Genomic DNA, 16,760 nt, shown 5'->3' on the forward strand with positions numbered 1-16,760 from the left:
CAGTGAGACAAAAGAGTGGTGTATACGGTTTCAGATGCTGGTATACACTTTTTATTGGAATTATAGGAACGGTGACTTAAAATTCAGACTCAGCCTCAGCTTTATTGTCATTTAAAACCATGTACATGATTAGAACGAAATGCAGTTACTTAGGTCTCGGTGTATGTAAACATAATAAAATATAAATAGCAAAAAAAACGATGTTAAGTAAAAATAAAACTTAGACTTAAAAAAACTAGAAGAAATAACTAAGATAGGAATTTTAAATATTTACATATACATTCAAGTATTGCACAGGAACTACAGCAGCTTTATGCGGCTCTAAAGTGCACGATTCAAAGTATAGCAGCAGAAAAAGGCAGCACCAGGTCACAGGTGTTTAAGGTAACTGGTGCATAGACAGCTGTGAGGGGTGGAGCAAATTGTGTGGCCACCTACTTAATAAATGTTGGGTAAAATTTTTTTTTCTCTTTTCTTGAACAAAATAAAGTGTCTACATTACTTATAATGGGGAGCACATAGATAGGGGCATACTCGTCAGTCGCAGAGGCAAAACAGTGCATTTGGTAAAAACGCGAACTAGATAAAGATATTTAACAATGAAGTTGACTTTATTCTGCCATGAATGAGAAAAAGAGCAAATGAACACTGAAGAAATTTAACAAATTAAAACAAAATCTAGTTTTCACCACCACCCAGCTGGGGCGGTCCGGGTCCTTTCTGTGTGGAGTTCGCATGTTCTCCCCGTGTCCGTGTGGGTTTCCTCTGGGTGCTCCGGTTTCCGCCAGTCAAAAGACATGCAAGTGAGGTGAATTGGAGATACAAAATTGTCCATGACTGTGGACTGATGAATGTGACAGGAATGGTAGTTACTCAAAGTGTAAAACATGACCTTTAAAATCCTAATAAGTTTTCAGAAGTGTGTTCATGGTTCCATTTTTGTGTGTGTAAAATAGGGAAAACTAAAACTGTTTTTTTGGCCACCACAATTTAATCCAAATTATATATTAAATCCTCTGGTATGATTAGCCAGATCCAGAGCTCTGCTTTGTAGTGAACATTGCTCTCTGGTCACAGAAAAAAAAAAAAAAAAAAAAAAAAAGACACAACTGAGCTGAATAATGTGCACTATACCATGATTGAGTCTTTAAAGTTTATTTAGTATAAACTAGGCTCAAAGCAGAATTGTTAAGTAAACAGAAAGTAAAACTGACCACATCTGATAGATTTAGATTTGTTTAATTTCCATTAAAATGACAGATTTCAGTATTAACAATAAAGCAACCTTAATCAAAAAGCAGTGAGGAGCAATCACACAGACAAAAACGGCATGTGTTTGGGAAGTTCATTCGACAGTCCTGTTAAAGCTCAAACAGATAAATGATTACAAAATATTTACTATAAACTTGCATGACAGTTGATCACACCATAAAAAAACAAAAAAAAACACCTAACCCACAGGCCTAGCATTTTCCTTACATACCTTGTTTACAGTTGCAAGGTGGTAAAGAGTCCCAAGTCCTAATCTCAAACAGTTAAAAATCTCTCAAACTGTTTTCTATCTAGGCACAGCTATCTTCCATTCTCAATTCCCTATTCGACTAATAAGCGTACAAACTAAAAACAAATGTTTAAAGGGCAAAAAGAAACACTAAAAACAGCTCAAAAACTTAGTCAGCAGTTGATGCTAGATTCAATAAAATATACAACTTTTGTCAAAGTCCCTCCCCTCACTCTCCATCCCTGTACCAACTCCTCTTGCGCAGTCAGTTCAGCGGTAGCTAGCTTTTCAATTAGTTTTGATAGAAAGTAATTTGTTTCACCTTTCAAGACACAAAGGGAAAGGATTGATTTTTTTTAACGAGAGAAACAGCACTACAGAAATTCTCCTTTAACTCCCAGTCAGTTCACTTTTTAACTTCAGTGCTCCTCTAACTCCAAATGTGACGCCTGCAGTGGGCCAGCGCCTGTAACACAGTTTACCATTTCATTAAAAAAAGGATACACAATTTCCAAATGCAATGTATTTTTAAATGCATTTTTACATGTAAAATGCTTCAGAGAAGTGAGGCAAACAGAAGTCAGGATCATGTGATACTTACGTTACAGCGGGTGGCAGTCTCTATGTTCTTGCACCAGAATGACGGCCCCCAGCTGCACTGGTTTATTCCCAGCAGCCGACGCAGTGTCTCAGGACAGGCACCCAATTTCTGCATAATCACAACATAGAGCACTTTATTCACTGTAATTTCTAAAGTTCACCTCAATAAAAATATTTTAAAGGAATCCAGTGTAAATGTATGACTTCAGTATGTTCCCAAGTAGTGCAGCGGTCTATTACAGGAAAGGATTAGTCGATACCCTGCAAATAGATCGGTGCTCTGTCCAGGGTGCAAATAGTAAGTCAGCAAAGAAACGTGTGCAAAATGTATGCTGAGACTTAAATAAAAAAGCTGGAAATTAAATGTAGGTGTACGTTTAGCTGTGTCAATTATTGTACACAAAGAGCTAGCATCGCTGCAGATTGCTGCCAATTCATCCTGCACACACAAGACATAACCAGGTGCCCGGACTTCCAATAGCTGGTAAGATTCTAACCCGGATCTCAGGGGTGGTGGGCTAGCATAATAGATCACTGCACCAGTCATAACATAAATATTTTTAAGTGCAAGAAATACAAAGACACAAAAATTTTGAGTTACACATTAAGCACGATTACGGCTATATACGTGGCATGTTAAGTGTCTGTTTCATATAAGGTTGATAAAGTTTTTAGAGGGCGGGGTGTGGCTTGGTACTCCCATCATTTCTTTTATTACATAAGGTGTACTAGTTTGAGTTACACATTAAGAAACAACAACTAAATATTGCATATGCAAGATGATGACACCTGAGTAAATTCCATGTTTACAGTGTGTGTACTGTGAGTGGTGTGTACATATATCTATTTGAGGGCAGGATAAAAAAAAAAAAAGATCAGTAAAAATGGGGAGATCATACCGTGCAGACAAAATCAGGGTCAAGGGCCTGGAGCAGAAGCTGAACAATCAGGGGCTCATACTGGTCAATCAGCTGGTCACACTGCATTAACAAAAACATGGTTGTAAGTGCTTCAGTTCTTACACAATTAGTAAATTACTCAGATGACTCGCCTTATTTGAAAGCTCTGTTGAGCAACAAAGAATGACTAGGCAGAAGTGTGTTTACACTACAGTAGCATGAAACTACAAATGCCATCCTTGAAATTTGCAGCCGTTAGAAATGCGGGACCCACCTGAGTCTTATATTCGTCAGGCAGGAAGTTGCAGACTTTTTTTACGGCTTCCTCGATCTCAGCCTCAGTGGCATTCTTCTCCAGAATTCCATCAACGTAACGCACAGCCATCTTGCACACGTCACAGAATCCACCAGCCTCAAACTGTGCCTTCTCCATTACAGCTAAAATAATAATAATAATTTCATATGCTCATTTAAACCTGTGGTTCTTTTAGTATAGTCTGATATCTCATGGTAAAATACAATTAACTTGATAATAGATATTTATTTAATATTTACATAGTTATGGATTGATCACTAAAATAGGTTTTAAATAAATCACACTAATGTGTGTACAATTTGACAGTATGTAAAATACAGTGTATCTGATTTGATGATGTAGGTGGAAACTACAGGACTGCAAAACAACTCTCATTTTTCAGATTTTATCTAGCTCCTTGTGACTCGTGGACATCATGGCACACATTCTGTTCATATTTGCCTGTGATAAGAATGTTTGCATACCCATAAAGAATTTTTGGCTTGAAAAGGGTAGGAACAAAATCAATCAATATACACAATACAATAGACAATACAACAGCATAAGTGCAAAGCTTGTATAAAACAGCAGTAAAAATGTGGGTTTATTAATATTATTAAACATCCATTTGAGGCATTTCACTGATGTTAAATACCAACTTACAGAGCCCTATGTCATGGGTGTTCGCTTTTTTTCTGTTTTTTCCCCCACTATCTCAGAGTCTAGTCATTTCCATTTGCAATTGTGAGTTCGCTGCCGCTTGCACAACACCTGATCTGAGCAATGAGAGCTGGATCAACACACACTCCCTCAAACACACGTCCAATCTGCGGGCGCTTCTTATCAGCTGCCAGTGTTGGGTTCCCACACTCTCGCCTAGCAGGAGCAATGATAAACTCCATGTGACTACCCCACCCCGGCCAATGGCTCTGCTGAGATTCAAACTCTTGGGTTCAGTCGGCAGTGGTGTGCTCGTCTTACCTGTGTGTTCCTTCAAATGTTAGCATTTCCAAATCCCTATTGCACTTTCTCTGCCAGATGGATGCAACACACCAATAATGGCAGACTAGCACTGTCCTCTTTGACCCATATAAAGCCACCTATTCTTCTAGCACTTCCACTAGTGCCTCAACCATACAGTAGTAGCCGTTGCTGCAGAGGCAGCCAATGTTTCTGTTTGCACCCAACCAGTAGTGGCCTAGAGCATTAAAATGCTGCACCATCCTCATGGATCTCAATGGCTATTTTAAAAGCTTCGATATAAAAAAAGAAACTTACGAATAAAAGCACGTTTGGCTCCCTTGCACAGCCCAAGCAAAGTGCAGATGGTCTGCGGGTCAGCCTCCTGTACAAGCAGCTCGATGATTGCCTGGCCATAGGTCTCAATCAGGTCCTTGCACTGAGTAGTAAGGGTGGAGGGGAGAATGTTGCACACTTTCTCCATAGCTTGCACAACTTCTTGCTTTAAAAAAAATAAATGAATAAAATAAGCACATAAGCGATGAACAGTTGAAAGAAAAAGTTTGGGTAGAGCCATAATTGGTTAATAAAAAATAAAAAAAGCCCACATACCTCAGTGGTCTGACCCTGGATCATATCCTCAAGCTCCTTCATCACAAACTCGCAAATAGCACACTGAGGAGACTCACGGGCACGCACCATCTTCTACAAAGCATCATACACAAGCAATGAAACAGGGTCTCTACAAATGGCCAGGAGTGCATGGTAAAATAGGAATACTGTAATACAAATATCTTCAACAGTTTAGTATAAAACAGAGAATGCATTTCCATGAGAATGAGCATAACATAACATTTACAATAAGCTATGCAAAAAGGGACTCTACCTTGGCTGGTTTTGTTGAGGTTGCCTCTACAACTTTGGTGGCAGGGAACATTTTGACAGCAGGGATGGATTTGGCAGGAACCAGTGACAGCATGGGTGTTGATTTAGGGCTGGTGGAAGCACAGAAGCCAGCCCGGCAGCAGATATCTTTGGGTTGCTAAAACAAAAGCAGGAGTTCGTGTAAAGCATAGTCAGGCCAGCAATAATGCCCCAGCATCCCAACAGGAGAAATGTGTGTGTACATGCACCCCATAGTCAAATTACAAAACAGTAATTCGAATTATGGGTTTTCAAGCATTTTTGAGGGGGTCTACTTTTAATTATTTTTTTCTTATTTTCACCTAACCTACTCGCCTCCAATTGCAATGTTGCTCCCACTGCTGCTGAGGAGGGCCAGAGAATCACACCAATGTCTTTTTACCTGCTAGAGTGAGGGACTCATAGACCACAGCATGGTGTGTGGGATTCACACTCCGCTACCTGCCATCAACCTCAACCGACCAGCAGCCCCTCCTCAACCATCGTTTGTCTACCCTAGAGACACACAGCCACTTGTGTCCATGTAGGCACCCAGCCGGTCAATAGCATAATTGACACTAACTCTGATCCCAATGCTTGTGCAAAACAGCACCCTTTTAACTGGTTTTAACCCAAAGGAAATTATGAGCTTTTACACAGCAAACAGTTGCTCTTGAAACCAGCATCCTTTCCTCCAATTTTAACAAAAATCTGCTCCTGCTGAATTCACTCAGGATAAAAACAGGTTAAGTGATGCCCAATTCTTTGACAGCAAACATGGACAGAATTTAAGAAAGTGCCAGAGATGATTTGTAAAGCTCTGTGGACTAGTGTAGGCCATCATAAAGTGGCGACCGTTCGTCCAGATTTACCACTACAGATGTGAATAGCAATAGCACTATAAAGGCCGTTTAATACATGCAGCTTGCAATGCATGCAGGTCTTAAGTCCACGGCCACTGTAGCTCATACATTACCATAACTGCCGAGCACAGCCTGAAGCTGACATGCACCCAAACCCCAAACATGCAAAATTCTTGATAACTTTAATAATCACTGTAAAGTTAAAATGATAAAAAAAAGGATATAAAATAAGGAAGCCCAACTCCAGTCTGAGAGCCACAGATGTGTTTTTGATGCTTTAAGTTCAGATTTTTAGTTGAAAACATCATTCTAATATATAGCTTTTCAATATTACAGCAGTGATGAATCAAAACTTGAGTTGAGCCCCCTGGACTAAAGTCTTGACCAACAAGTACTTTAAGCTAATAATAGCATGTCGTGCTACCTATGCAAGGTGTTAATTAAGACTAAGGGATGTTTTATGGAAAATGGGTGAGTATTATATGGAGAAAGCAATAAAAAAAAAAACCACAAATATACAAATACCAAAATAAAACCAAACTGGTTACTTGGATCAGTAAGTAAAACTGCACAGGTTAGCAGTGGTCATTCAGTTAGTAACATCACAAAAAAGTGAATCATTAAACAAAAAAAAAAAAGTGTTTGGGGGGGGTAAGAGGGGGTTTGGATATATAGGCTACTAGAATACAGAAACCTACCTGCTCCTGTAGACCAGAAAGGAAAATACAGTAGGAAGAAAATGAGTAAGGGGACAGAAAATAAGAGAAAATTGATTAGACGTTAATGTCAATGCAGTCTTGCCAACACAATCGAGAAAGTGTAGTGGAAATTGAGGTGCACATATCCAGATTTTTTGTAAGCCAATCAAATAACATGTAAAGGTGATGCTCAAAGCAGCAATTGCAACGGAAACAGGCTTTGTCCCAAATAGCTTGTTTAGTGGACACACTAACAATGGTATAATTACATGCTATTTAGTGCATACATGGCAGCTTGCACTTTTTGTGTATCTGAGAAAGATTAGAAGAGGGGTGGTAAATAAAATTAAACGTTCATAATTAAGACAACATAAGTAAGACAGGGGTGGCAGCTACTTGGTCACACTAACATTGAAGCCATGCAGTTTGGTGTCCAACTTAAAGAATAATGAAACCACCAGTGCATTGAACACCTCCACAAGGACTAAATTCTGAGTAAAATATTCTTATTTCTTATTACATTTACTGAAGACCAGGATGGGATTTTGCTAGTGCTATGGATACAAGGCCCTGTAGCCATACTCATTAGTTATGAAATACACAGGAAAATGTTTTTCCAGAAGTGCATTTTCAATTGCAAGATCATGACCTGGCCACATGACACTAATGTAAATGAAAGCTGCAGACAAAAAGTGGCAATAAGACTGGACATGGGCTTACCAGTGGGGAATAACATGACCAGTCTGGCTTACTGTACAGCCCAAACATTTTATTTTGAGAACATTGCTCAATGTGCAAATGTAAAATCTGGGCAATATTAAACTAGACATAGAAAATGTTACAATTCTGACAAACACGTCTAAATCGATAAACTCACCATAGACATGAGCTGCTGAACGATAAGAGGAGCATACTGGCTCACGTACTGCCTGCACTGTTGAAGGAAAAAGCAGAAAATCAGTTGTGATTATAATAAACAAAAAAACTTGGACAGTTTTCAGTATTAACTATACATTTTAGCTATCCAGTTTGAAATGGCACTATTATATTTGATAGCAATAATGATATCACAACCATAAAACAAACTGTTGATGCTAGGGTGGCCCATATGTTTAATATACTAGCAGACCATCACTGACATTAGAGCTTCAATCTAAGCTGTGCCACCGATGTAGCCATGCATCCAACAGACACCATTGGCCAGTTGGGATGCTAGATGGGGATTTTCTCATATCTGAGACTGGGATGAAAATTAGCTTGACTCCTTATACAATATAAAGTTCTGCATGAGCCCTTAATACTGACTGGCTAAAATTGCATGTCAAAGGGAGTGCACAGGTCTGCAACCAAATCAAGCAGAGTGGTGCAAGTGGCAGAGGATTGCGATATGCTGAGTGAACTGAAAACAACTAGAATGGGAGATTAAGGCAGAGGCAAGGGTGTGGAAAACTTTGAAACACGCTGGCTTATGGGTATATAAATCTATATATATTTACATATCAATTTAAATCTAAATACATAGATCTTCATCAGATATATAATTTGTTGAGTCCCAGACCCTTATCTTCAGGTAGGCCAGAGATTACTACTTCCAAATGCACTCAGGCTCAAAAACTCATTTAACACGTGGCCAAATTTACAAAACTCAGACTCAGAATAAGTTGTACAAGTGTAAAAACACTGGCTTTGAGCCTTTTTAAAGCCCCTTACCATGTCAGCGAGGCCAGGCCCAAGCAGGTCACACTGGCTTTCAATCTGTTCAATCATAGAGCTGACAAAAGTAGCGTTCTGCTTTGCCTCCTGCTGGGCATCAGTGATAAACTTCACACAGTCGTCGCACACATCGCTGTTCAGCTGCAGGGAAACACACCGATTAGTTAAAATAATTCATACAGTATGTCTAAGAGAAACCGACTGATAAACTTACCTCTTTGGCAGGCTTCTTCTCCTGAGGGTAAAGCAGCTGAGGCACATTGAGGATGAAAGGGCTAACCTTTTGGGACAGGTCCACCTGGGGAATCTCATTAGATTGTAGTTGAGCTTTGGCAAGCGCCACCTGCTGGGTCACACACAGGCCCAAAGCACCACACACCACACTTGGGTCATCCTGAAATAAAGAATCAACAAGAATCATCTTTCTGTTAGCAAAAGTGTGTGAATATTAGGGGTGGGCAATATGGCCTTTAAATTATATCACGATATTTTGGGATATTTTTGCGATAACGATATTCACTCGCGATATATAAGAACACTTTTTTTAAAAGTTTATTTTAAAAACACCTTTGTTTTGCAGACACTCAGGAAATCTAAGGTACAAATGTTACTAAATGTACATTAAATTAAGCATCACTTCCAGTAGGGCTGGGCAATATGGCTAAAAAACTCATCTCTATATGCTTTTGAGAAGTGGTGATATACGATACAATATAATGTAAACTTAAAGTACAATGGCAGGCCACCATCCGTATATTACCTTATATTGTTTAGAAGTTCTCTTAAAAACACAAAACATTGTAGTTCTGATCAATTCTGACTAATTAGTGTTTATATTTTGTATTATTATAAGGCTGTATTTGTATTAATATTGACAACATTTATATTAAACAAACCAGCAGAATCTCACAATCACATTTCTGCTCCATTTTACTTCAAATAAATGAGCATAAAAAATCCCGAAAACGTTTAATATTTGATCATGATTTGCTATCATTGCATAATGAAAGCTTGTCTGTCAATTATACAACAACCAGTGAAGAGAGAGCTTGAAATTCCGCCCAAAGTCTAAATTCGAAGCTCTGATTGGTTCATACATCTAAATCTCTTGAATCGGAGTTGTTTGCCCACAGAGTCAGCAACACGAATGAATCTTTACCATAGATAAGAGCACAGTTTTCTGATTCGATTCCAATGAATAATTAATCTGAAGAGAGTCGTTTCTGACTCAGACACAGTGATTCCGTTTCCATGCTCATACGGGAAGCAAAGCGTTCGCTTGGCGCTTTAGTGTTTTAAACGTTCTCAGATGGTAACCTGTGTATTCTGTTCATTCACCGACACAGTTTTTGTTCTCACATCATTCTCGGACTCACGCAGTGACTGACATTCCTCGTACTGACACGGGTGCTTTTGCTTTAGGTGCTGAAATAAATGTGATGTTGCCACCATTTGTCGTCAGTATTTTTGCACGTTTTGCAGTCATTTGTTTGGAGTCTGACCTGTATCCGAAAACCTTTCACACTAGTGATGTAGCTCCCCTTGTAGGGACTAGTTCGTCCTCAGTGCTAACTCCGGTACTACTCTCTGCATTGGTTGCCACTGTTACGAGCTTAAGTGTGAGTGACGCACGTTTGCTAACAATATCGCGATATGGCAAAAATCATATTGAGTTTACAACTATACCGGTATTATCGTGAACGATATTATATCGCCCACCCCTAGTGAATATACAATATGGAGCATGCAAAACTGATGTTAAAACAAAATATCAAGGCTTTAAGTTTCTTATTTTTAAGATAAGTGTAGCCCATTTTCATGGTGTGGTGCCTTGTCGGGGTTAGAAGGCTGTGTGCACTGTAGGTCTGTTCTCAACCAAGCACCATATATGAAATGTTTTACTTAACAGCAACTTAATAGGTGAAACGTTGATCAAATAGTTTAGCATGTGACTTTTATTTACTTATTTGGATGTTTTATGCCGTGCTTACACAGTGGTTATATTCAAGGAAGGAAAGGTAGGTAAATCCGTTTATAGTCTTTGTCAAGTGTTATACTTTAGATGCACTCTTTCAGACCAAATTTTTCCAATACCTTGGACAGTTTTCATTTTGGTTTGATTAAAGGTTTTACTCTTAGTCTTAGGAATTGTTATAAATTGTTGTTACTGTAGGTATTTATGACATTCAGTTGAGCATGTGACTATTCCTCTTGCATAAACTACATAATCACATTCGGTCAGGTGAGATTAAAATCTATATTGCTAACCAATCCAAAAAAAAGATAATCAGCAAGACAAATACATATTTATTTATTTTAAATGCATTTTCTCCCCATTTTCCTCCTGATTTAGCGCACTCAATTTTGTCTTCCGCTGCCGAGAGATGCCAGACTGCATCCGAGGAGAGCACGTCGCTGTACACACCTCTTTCGACATGTGCACAGCCCTCCTCTTCTCGCCCCTGCATTCTGCACAGTCGTCTCTTCCACCAATCAGGGTCCTTACACAGTGTATGAAGAAGACCCACCCACCCACTCACACAGTCCTGCAAATACGGTGGCCAATTAGTATTTACTGCAGGCACTGCCAATTATGCCCGCTAGACGGCACCCAGCCGCTGCTGGTGTGCAAGCGGAATATCCAACTGCGCCACCTGGGCGCAAGACAGAAATACATTTTGTATATGTTTTGGCTGAAGTAGCCAATAAATCAACCACCAGTGGAAAACTTTGGTTGCATTTGAAAAATGGGTGCGAGTTCACTTCAAGCCCTAATTAGGATACATCTCACGTGTGACTGGAAGCTGAGAACTGAATCACTGTGAAAGAGTAAGGTTTAGTCACACAACAGAGGTATTGTTGTTCTGGCTTGCCACAGACTCAAAGCACCACTGACTAAGAACTGAAAGTGGTGTGATCTGAATGCACACTAATGGAAGAAGCACTCAACGGCCTCAACTGCCTAAACAGCGTAGATTATACACAAAATGGTATAACTTACCAGCTCTCCTTTAATGATGCCCATTATGATGGGGTAATAACTATCCACCATCTCTTTACACTCAGCAGCAAGACTCTCATCTGGAATCAGCTGACAGGCTTTCTCCAGGTAGCTAAGAACCTCAGTCTAAGAAAACAAAAGCATACACATGTATAAGTCTAGTCATAAACCAAACACTTGACATTCACATGCACTTAGCATTTTCTGCTCTCACCTCTGTAGTATTGTCCTTTAGCAGCTGGTCCACCACAACCAGCACCTCTTTGCACAGGTCACATGGCACAGATTTCTAGAAAGAAATGCATTTGAAACTAACTTTACAAAACAAGTTGACAAAATCTTTAAATCTATCATTCAAATGAAACTAACCATCTGAGGCTGGTTCCAGACATTTTGTTGGCAATGAGAGACAGCACCACAAAGGGAGGCAGTCTTAACGTTTTGGCACCAGTAAGGAGGACCACGAGCACACTGTTCGGTTCCAAGCAGAGGGGTGGCCACCGCTGAAAAAGAAATAAAATAAATAAAACATGCATCAACTGAACATCTTGAAGAGATGTTTTCTATCTCTATAATCAATCTTTAACCACTATATAGAATTCTACAATTTCACTTTACTACAGTCAGCCTGTTATGAATAACAACTATATAATGACTATGTACAAACATTAACTTCTGTCTCAAGATTAAAGGATAAGAAATAACATTTATGACTTGTAGCACTGGTAGCATGTTTGGCAACTGGCTGTTTCCCCTTATTCTGTGAAAAAATGATTATTTAGCAAGAAATGTTTTAAATAAGAAAAATAGACATTTGGATATTTAAATACTTTTGGTTAGGCTATTTGGATATTTGAAAAACTTTAACAGGTAAAATGATTGCTGTTACATCGGGCAGAAGGCAATTCTGTCTCTCCTGCCTTTAACATAGCCAATTGTCCCAACCACAGGTAAGACTCAGAAATGTAACGGAATGTTTTAGTGTTGATAAAATGTAAGATCTGGTATAGAAAAGCCATGCTAAAAACACCTTGCAGTTAGGTTTAAATAAGAAAAACATTAAGATCTCAATGACTTCCTGAATTAGAATTAGAGTCGAAGGGTCTGACAACAAGCCTAATCATCAAGGCCTTGTCACAGCATACAAAAACCTGCTGTTCTTAACTTTCTTGTTTAACCCTTACAACCAGGCCACCACAACAGTGGTCAAAAGGCAGTCTCAAAAGCCAGGGCACATACAGTGATGCAGAGGGATAACAGACCACAACATAAAAGTGCTGGTCACACTTACATGCATCTTAGGCCACAAACAAAATCACCGAACTTAACATATGCAGTCTGGCGGAAACAAATGATAAGGAACTATCTACAGCCTACTTCTCTATTCTGAAGGGTTTTTATCAGATTTACACAATAGACATTACTCATTAACAGCTTATACAAAAAAAGCTACTTGGGCATCAACATGCCCATGTACTACAAAGCCTATAATTTACTACATATGCAAATGTATTTTCCTAATATTTGTATCAAAACTATTTGCCAATGAGAAGTGTCCAGCAGGCAGTGGACCATGACTTTTAGGTTTGGCTGATTGGTAGAGCAGTAGAAGAGGCCTTAACATTCTACAGGCACTGGTCAAAATCTCTCCCATGCAGTCATAACATGTGTAGATTGTTGGTCAGATTTCGTTGAAATATTCCATTTCCATTTTCAAGCAAGTCTAAAAGACCATAAAATGAAACCTTTTGGGTCTAAACAGAAACACATACACAAACACTAACACACAAAACTTGCTGGTCATGGACAACCCCATACATGATTGATCATCATTTGACTCTGCTTTACTTAACCCTACACAAAGATCAACCACTTCTCTAACCATGACCTGTGAAAAGTTCCCTTTGGTGAGGAAATCAATTGAAGGGGAAGTGGACCTTATTTCATTTCCTTCTACATAAAAGTGAAATGAAAATTACTACAATGACATGAAAAGGGGGGTAAAGGGCTGCATGAATCAAGAGTCATTATCTTTTATGGAGTGATGTGAACCTCACTGAACCCAAATTATTTGGGGGTGAAGAATGTCATATCCAAATCTGTTCTTTGTCACAGCTAGTTAAGCAAATATCAATACTAAAAGCAGAAGTGAAAATTGTGGGTGTGAGGAAAAGCTAACACATAAGCACAAAAGAGGAAGTAAAACTGGCAAATGGCATCAGATATCTCTGTACCAGAATTAATCAGTGAACAAGAAACAGGCAAAACTGTAAAAGCAATGTTTAAATAAATACATTGGGGGAAAAAGTTTAATTCATAATCCATTTTATTTAATCTAAATCTAAACTACATACATAAACAATTCATAAAATAAGTAGATCTCTAAACAATGTACTAATAAATATTAATGGTATTATAATAAAAGTGTAAAAAGGAAGTAATATGGTACTGGATGGTTGCTCAAAAAACCCTTTTTCCATTGTACGATGTAATATGGCACACACCCAAATCCAGTGCTAGCCATACTGGACCAATAATGCTACTGTCCGTTTCCAGCTGCAAAAGGGTACCCTTGAAAGTGGGATGCGTTTGCTGAGGCTGTGACATATTCTCCTTGACATGCTAAGAGCAAATACTCAACAACAACAAAACAATATCAGTAGCAACTAGGGATGCATCGATACCATTTTTTCCCAACCGAGTACAAGTACAAGTATTTTTGTACTTGCCAATACCGATACCAATACCTATTTAGAATACCGTTGTTGTTTTTTTAAACAAAAACACGTGAGAAGTGACGAGAAGTTTAATGATACCACGTCCAAAAATGCATGTCAACAAGTAGCGAGTGATCAAAGTGTTTGTGCGCTGACGTGATGAAATCAAGGAGGAAAAATAAATGAATCTGAGTGGATTTGGCAACACGAATAGCATGGATTGTTCTGTAGTGAGTTGGAGGTTAATAAATATTTTTGCAATGTTGGTGTTTTGTTGTTATGTTTTGTAGAGAACGATCAGGTCAGAAATACTATAAAACGTGTGTGTGTGGGTGTATTCTGATATAAACTATATTATTCCCCTGTCCCACCTGTTTACACTCCTCTCCTGCGTTTCCCCTCACACCGCATCCTGCGTTCTCATTGGCTGTTCGACATGTCACTCATTCCTAGTCGCACATCTCAGATCAGATATCTGACATGCTAGAAAACTCGAGCGCTCGGTGAGCCGGTCGGATCGAGTTGTTGGATAGTTCACACTTAGCGATCGAGAGCCGAGTTTTGATCGCCGAGCGAACACCGAGTTGCTCCCGAGCCGGCAAATCTAGCGCCGACCAGTCGCCGAGCGAAAATCAGGGCAAAAATCGTGTAGTGTGAACTAGGCATAACACAGCAACGTGCACTAGGCACACGGTATCGGATGTTTAGTATCGGAGCCTCGTTTGCGAGTACGAGTACAAGTTAATGAGCGCGGTATCGGGCTAATACCCGATACTAGTATCGGTACTCATGCATCTCTAGTAGCAACAATGGTTCTTGGTTTGCCCCACTTCAGTCGTTGTGGTGTTTAATTCTATGTTATCCTATTTAAATGTCACAACACAAGTTCAATAATAATCTATTGCAGTTGTGGTTTAAATATGAAAATATGAAGCACGTATACTCCCACTTGTATTTGACCAATCTACAGTCTGTACTTTCTCGCTCCACCCATAGAGCTTGCTTCAGTACATCTAGCCCCTGGTCAAAAAGGGTAAACAAATTTAGCACAGGTACATGGCAAAGGAAACCACACTGTACCTGGGTACTGTGCAGTGGAAAAGATGCAGAAGTTAAAGGTTCAAGCCCCACCAAGATATCACTGATAGGTCCCTGAGCAAGAACAATAAACTCTAGTTTCTAGGTGTTTCTAGGTGTTTATGTATATATATATATATATATATATATATATAAATATATATAAAAATATATAAAATCACAACCTAATAGCTATTTTCATAAGGCATATGCATAGTATTACAGATGCTCTGATAAATATTTGTCAAGGTGAACCTTAAAACGTGTTGCTTTGATCATTAAGTGCATTGTAGGGGAAATATTATTTGCATAGAATGACCAGTCCAAGACAATCAATCGTTAATCTGATTTGTGTGCGCTATCGACCGCTGAGCTTATCAAGGTGACCTACTTTAAGCTCAGACTTAATTATGTTATAACCCCAAAACTACTGAATCTAACAGTGAATAACATTTTATTATAAGTAATAAAGTGGATTTACTAGATCATGCTGTTTATTCTGCTGAGCAGTCATAACCAGGGTTATAACCTGCCATTTGCTATGGTGAAAAGAGCTGATTAGTAAGCAACATGGAAAACTCTGATGAGTCATGGTGGAGTTTCTATCAGTGGCCCTCAATACTGTGGTTCCTGTCTAACAACTTAAAAACTGAACGGTCGTTATTTAAAACCTTACAAACTGAGTAACTAAACGGCGTCGTTTCAAGTCCAGTCAGGAAATACTGCGTGCTTTAAAAACGAAATGCTACAAACAATGTGAGATCACGTGACTCAAGTAAAAGCTACCCTCATCAGAAAACCTACATACGTAGTTAACATCAGGTGATTAGGTTCATACATCTACGCCGGTCATCACCAATAAAACAGACAAATCACATTTCAAACAAGTAACAACGACAAGATCTTAAACAAAATGTGTCAAACTTGTATACATCGAATCTCAGGCGTGAAGGCCTACCAACTAGTACGTCTAATGAAGTACACTACGAATGAGTAGTATTTTACTAGGCGAATTGCGACGCCGCCCTTGCTCAACTTGTTTACCCAAACACCATATGCTAACAAGCTAATTCGCTAACACACCGCTAGCGAATACGCTCGACATTCTGAATTCGTGTGGGTGCGAAACACCAAATATAAAAACGTATTACCCGTGGAGACCAGCAGCAGCGTGAGCAGCATGTTGACTTCGGTTTCGGATAGGTCTGAAGTTGCTGGGCTTGTTTTCGGGCTCTGTGTATTAATCTGTGTGTTGTGTGAGTCTCTTCTACAGCACTGCGGAAAATACAGCCTACCGTAATGCCTTTAGTATGTGTGTGGGATCAGGTGACTTCTGTTCACGTGACAGTGACACATACTCAGCTGCTCAGCCGCCCGTGAAATTATGTAAACAACCCGAATCTTTACATTTAATTGTTGAAACGAATACACCAACGTATCTAATTCTATTTTACCTGATTTAAAGATTGTTTTTGGCTATCAACCTAAGTTTTACCAGTGAATAAAAACCTTGGTTGTCAAAACATGTAATCA

The 16,760-nt window shown here is 39.1% G+C and overlaps 1 protein-coding gene across 1 annotated transcript; it reads right to left on the bottom strand.

Annotated features, from left to right (window-relative positions):
- Nucleotides 1–1,223: 1,223 nt before the first annotated feature.
- psap (prosaposin) lies at nucleotides 1,224–16,498 on the bottom strand. Its single transcript, XM_062995946.1, has 14 exons — nucleotides 16,379–16,498; nucleotides 11,803–11,936; nucleotides 11,648–11,722; nucleotides 11,434–11,559; nucleotides 8,647–8,826; nucleotides 8,430–8,573; nucleotides 7,597–7,653; nucleotides 5,142–5,297; nucleotides 4,868–4,960; nucleotides 4,574–4,757; nucleotides 3,275–3,438; nucleotides 3,001–3,081; nucleotides 2,103–2,210; nucleotides 1,224–1,967 (listed from the first exon to the last, which is right to left on the bottom strand). Exons 1-14 carry the CDS (start codon nucleotides 16,407–16,409, stop codon nucleotides 1,932–1,934), a joined length of 1,569 nt encoding a protein of 522 aa, XP_062852016.1. The 5' UTR covers nucleotides 16,410–16,498; the 3' UTR covers nucleotides 1,224–1,931.
- Between the last annotated feature and the right edge of the window lie 262 nt (nucleotides 16,499–16,760).

This window comes from Trichomycterus rosablanca, chromosome 5 (assembly GCF_030014385.1).
Source record: "Trichomycterus rosablanca isolate fTriRos1 chromosome 5, fTriRos1.hap1, whole genome shotgun sequence".
Classification (NCBI taxonomy): domain Eukaryota; kingdom Metazoa; phylum Chordata; class Actinopteri; order Siluriformes; family Trichomycteridae; genus Trichomycterus; species Trichomycterus rosablanca.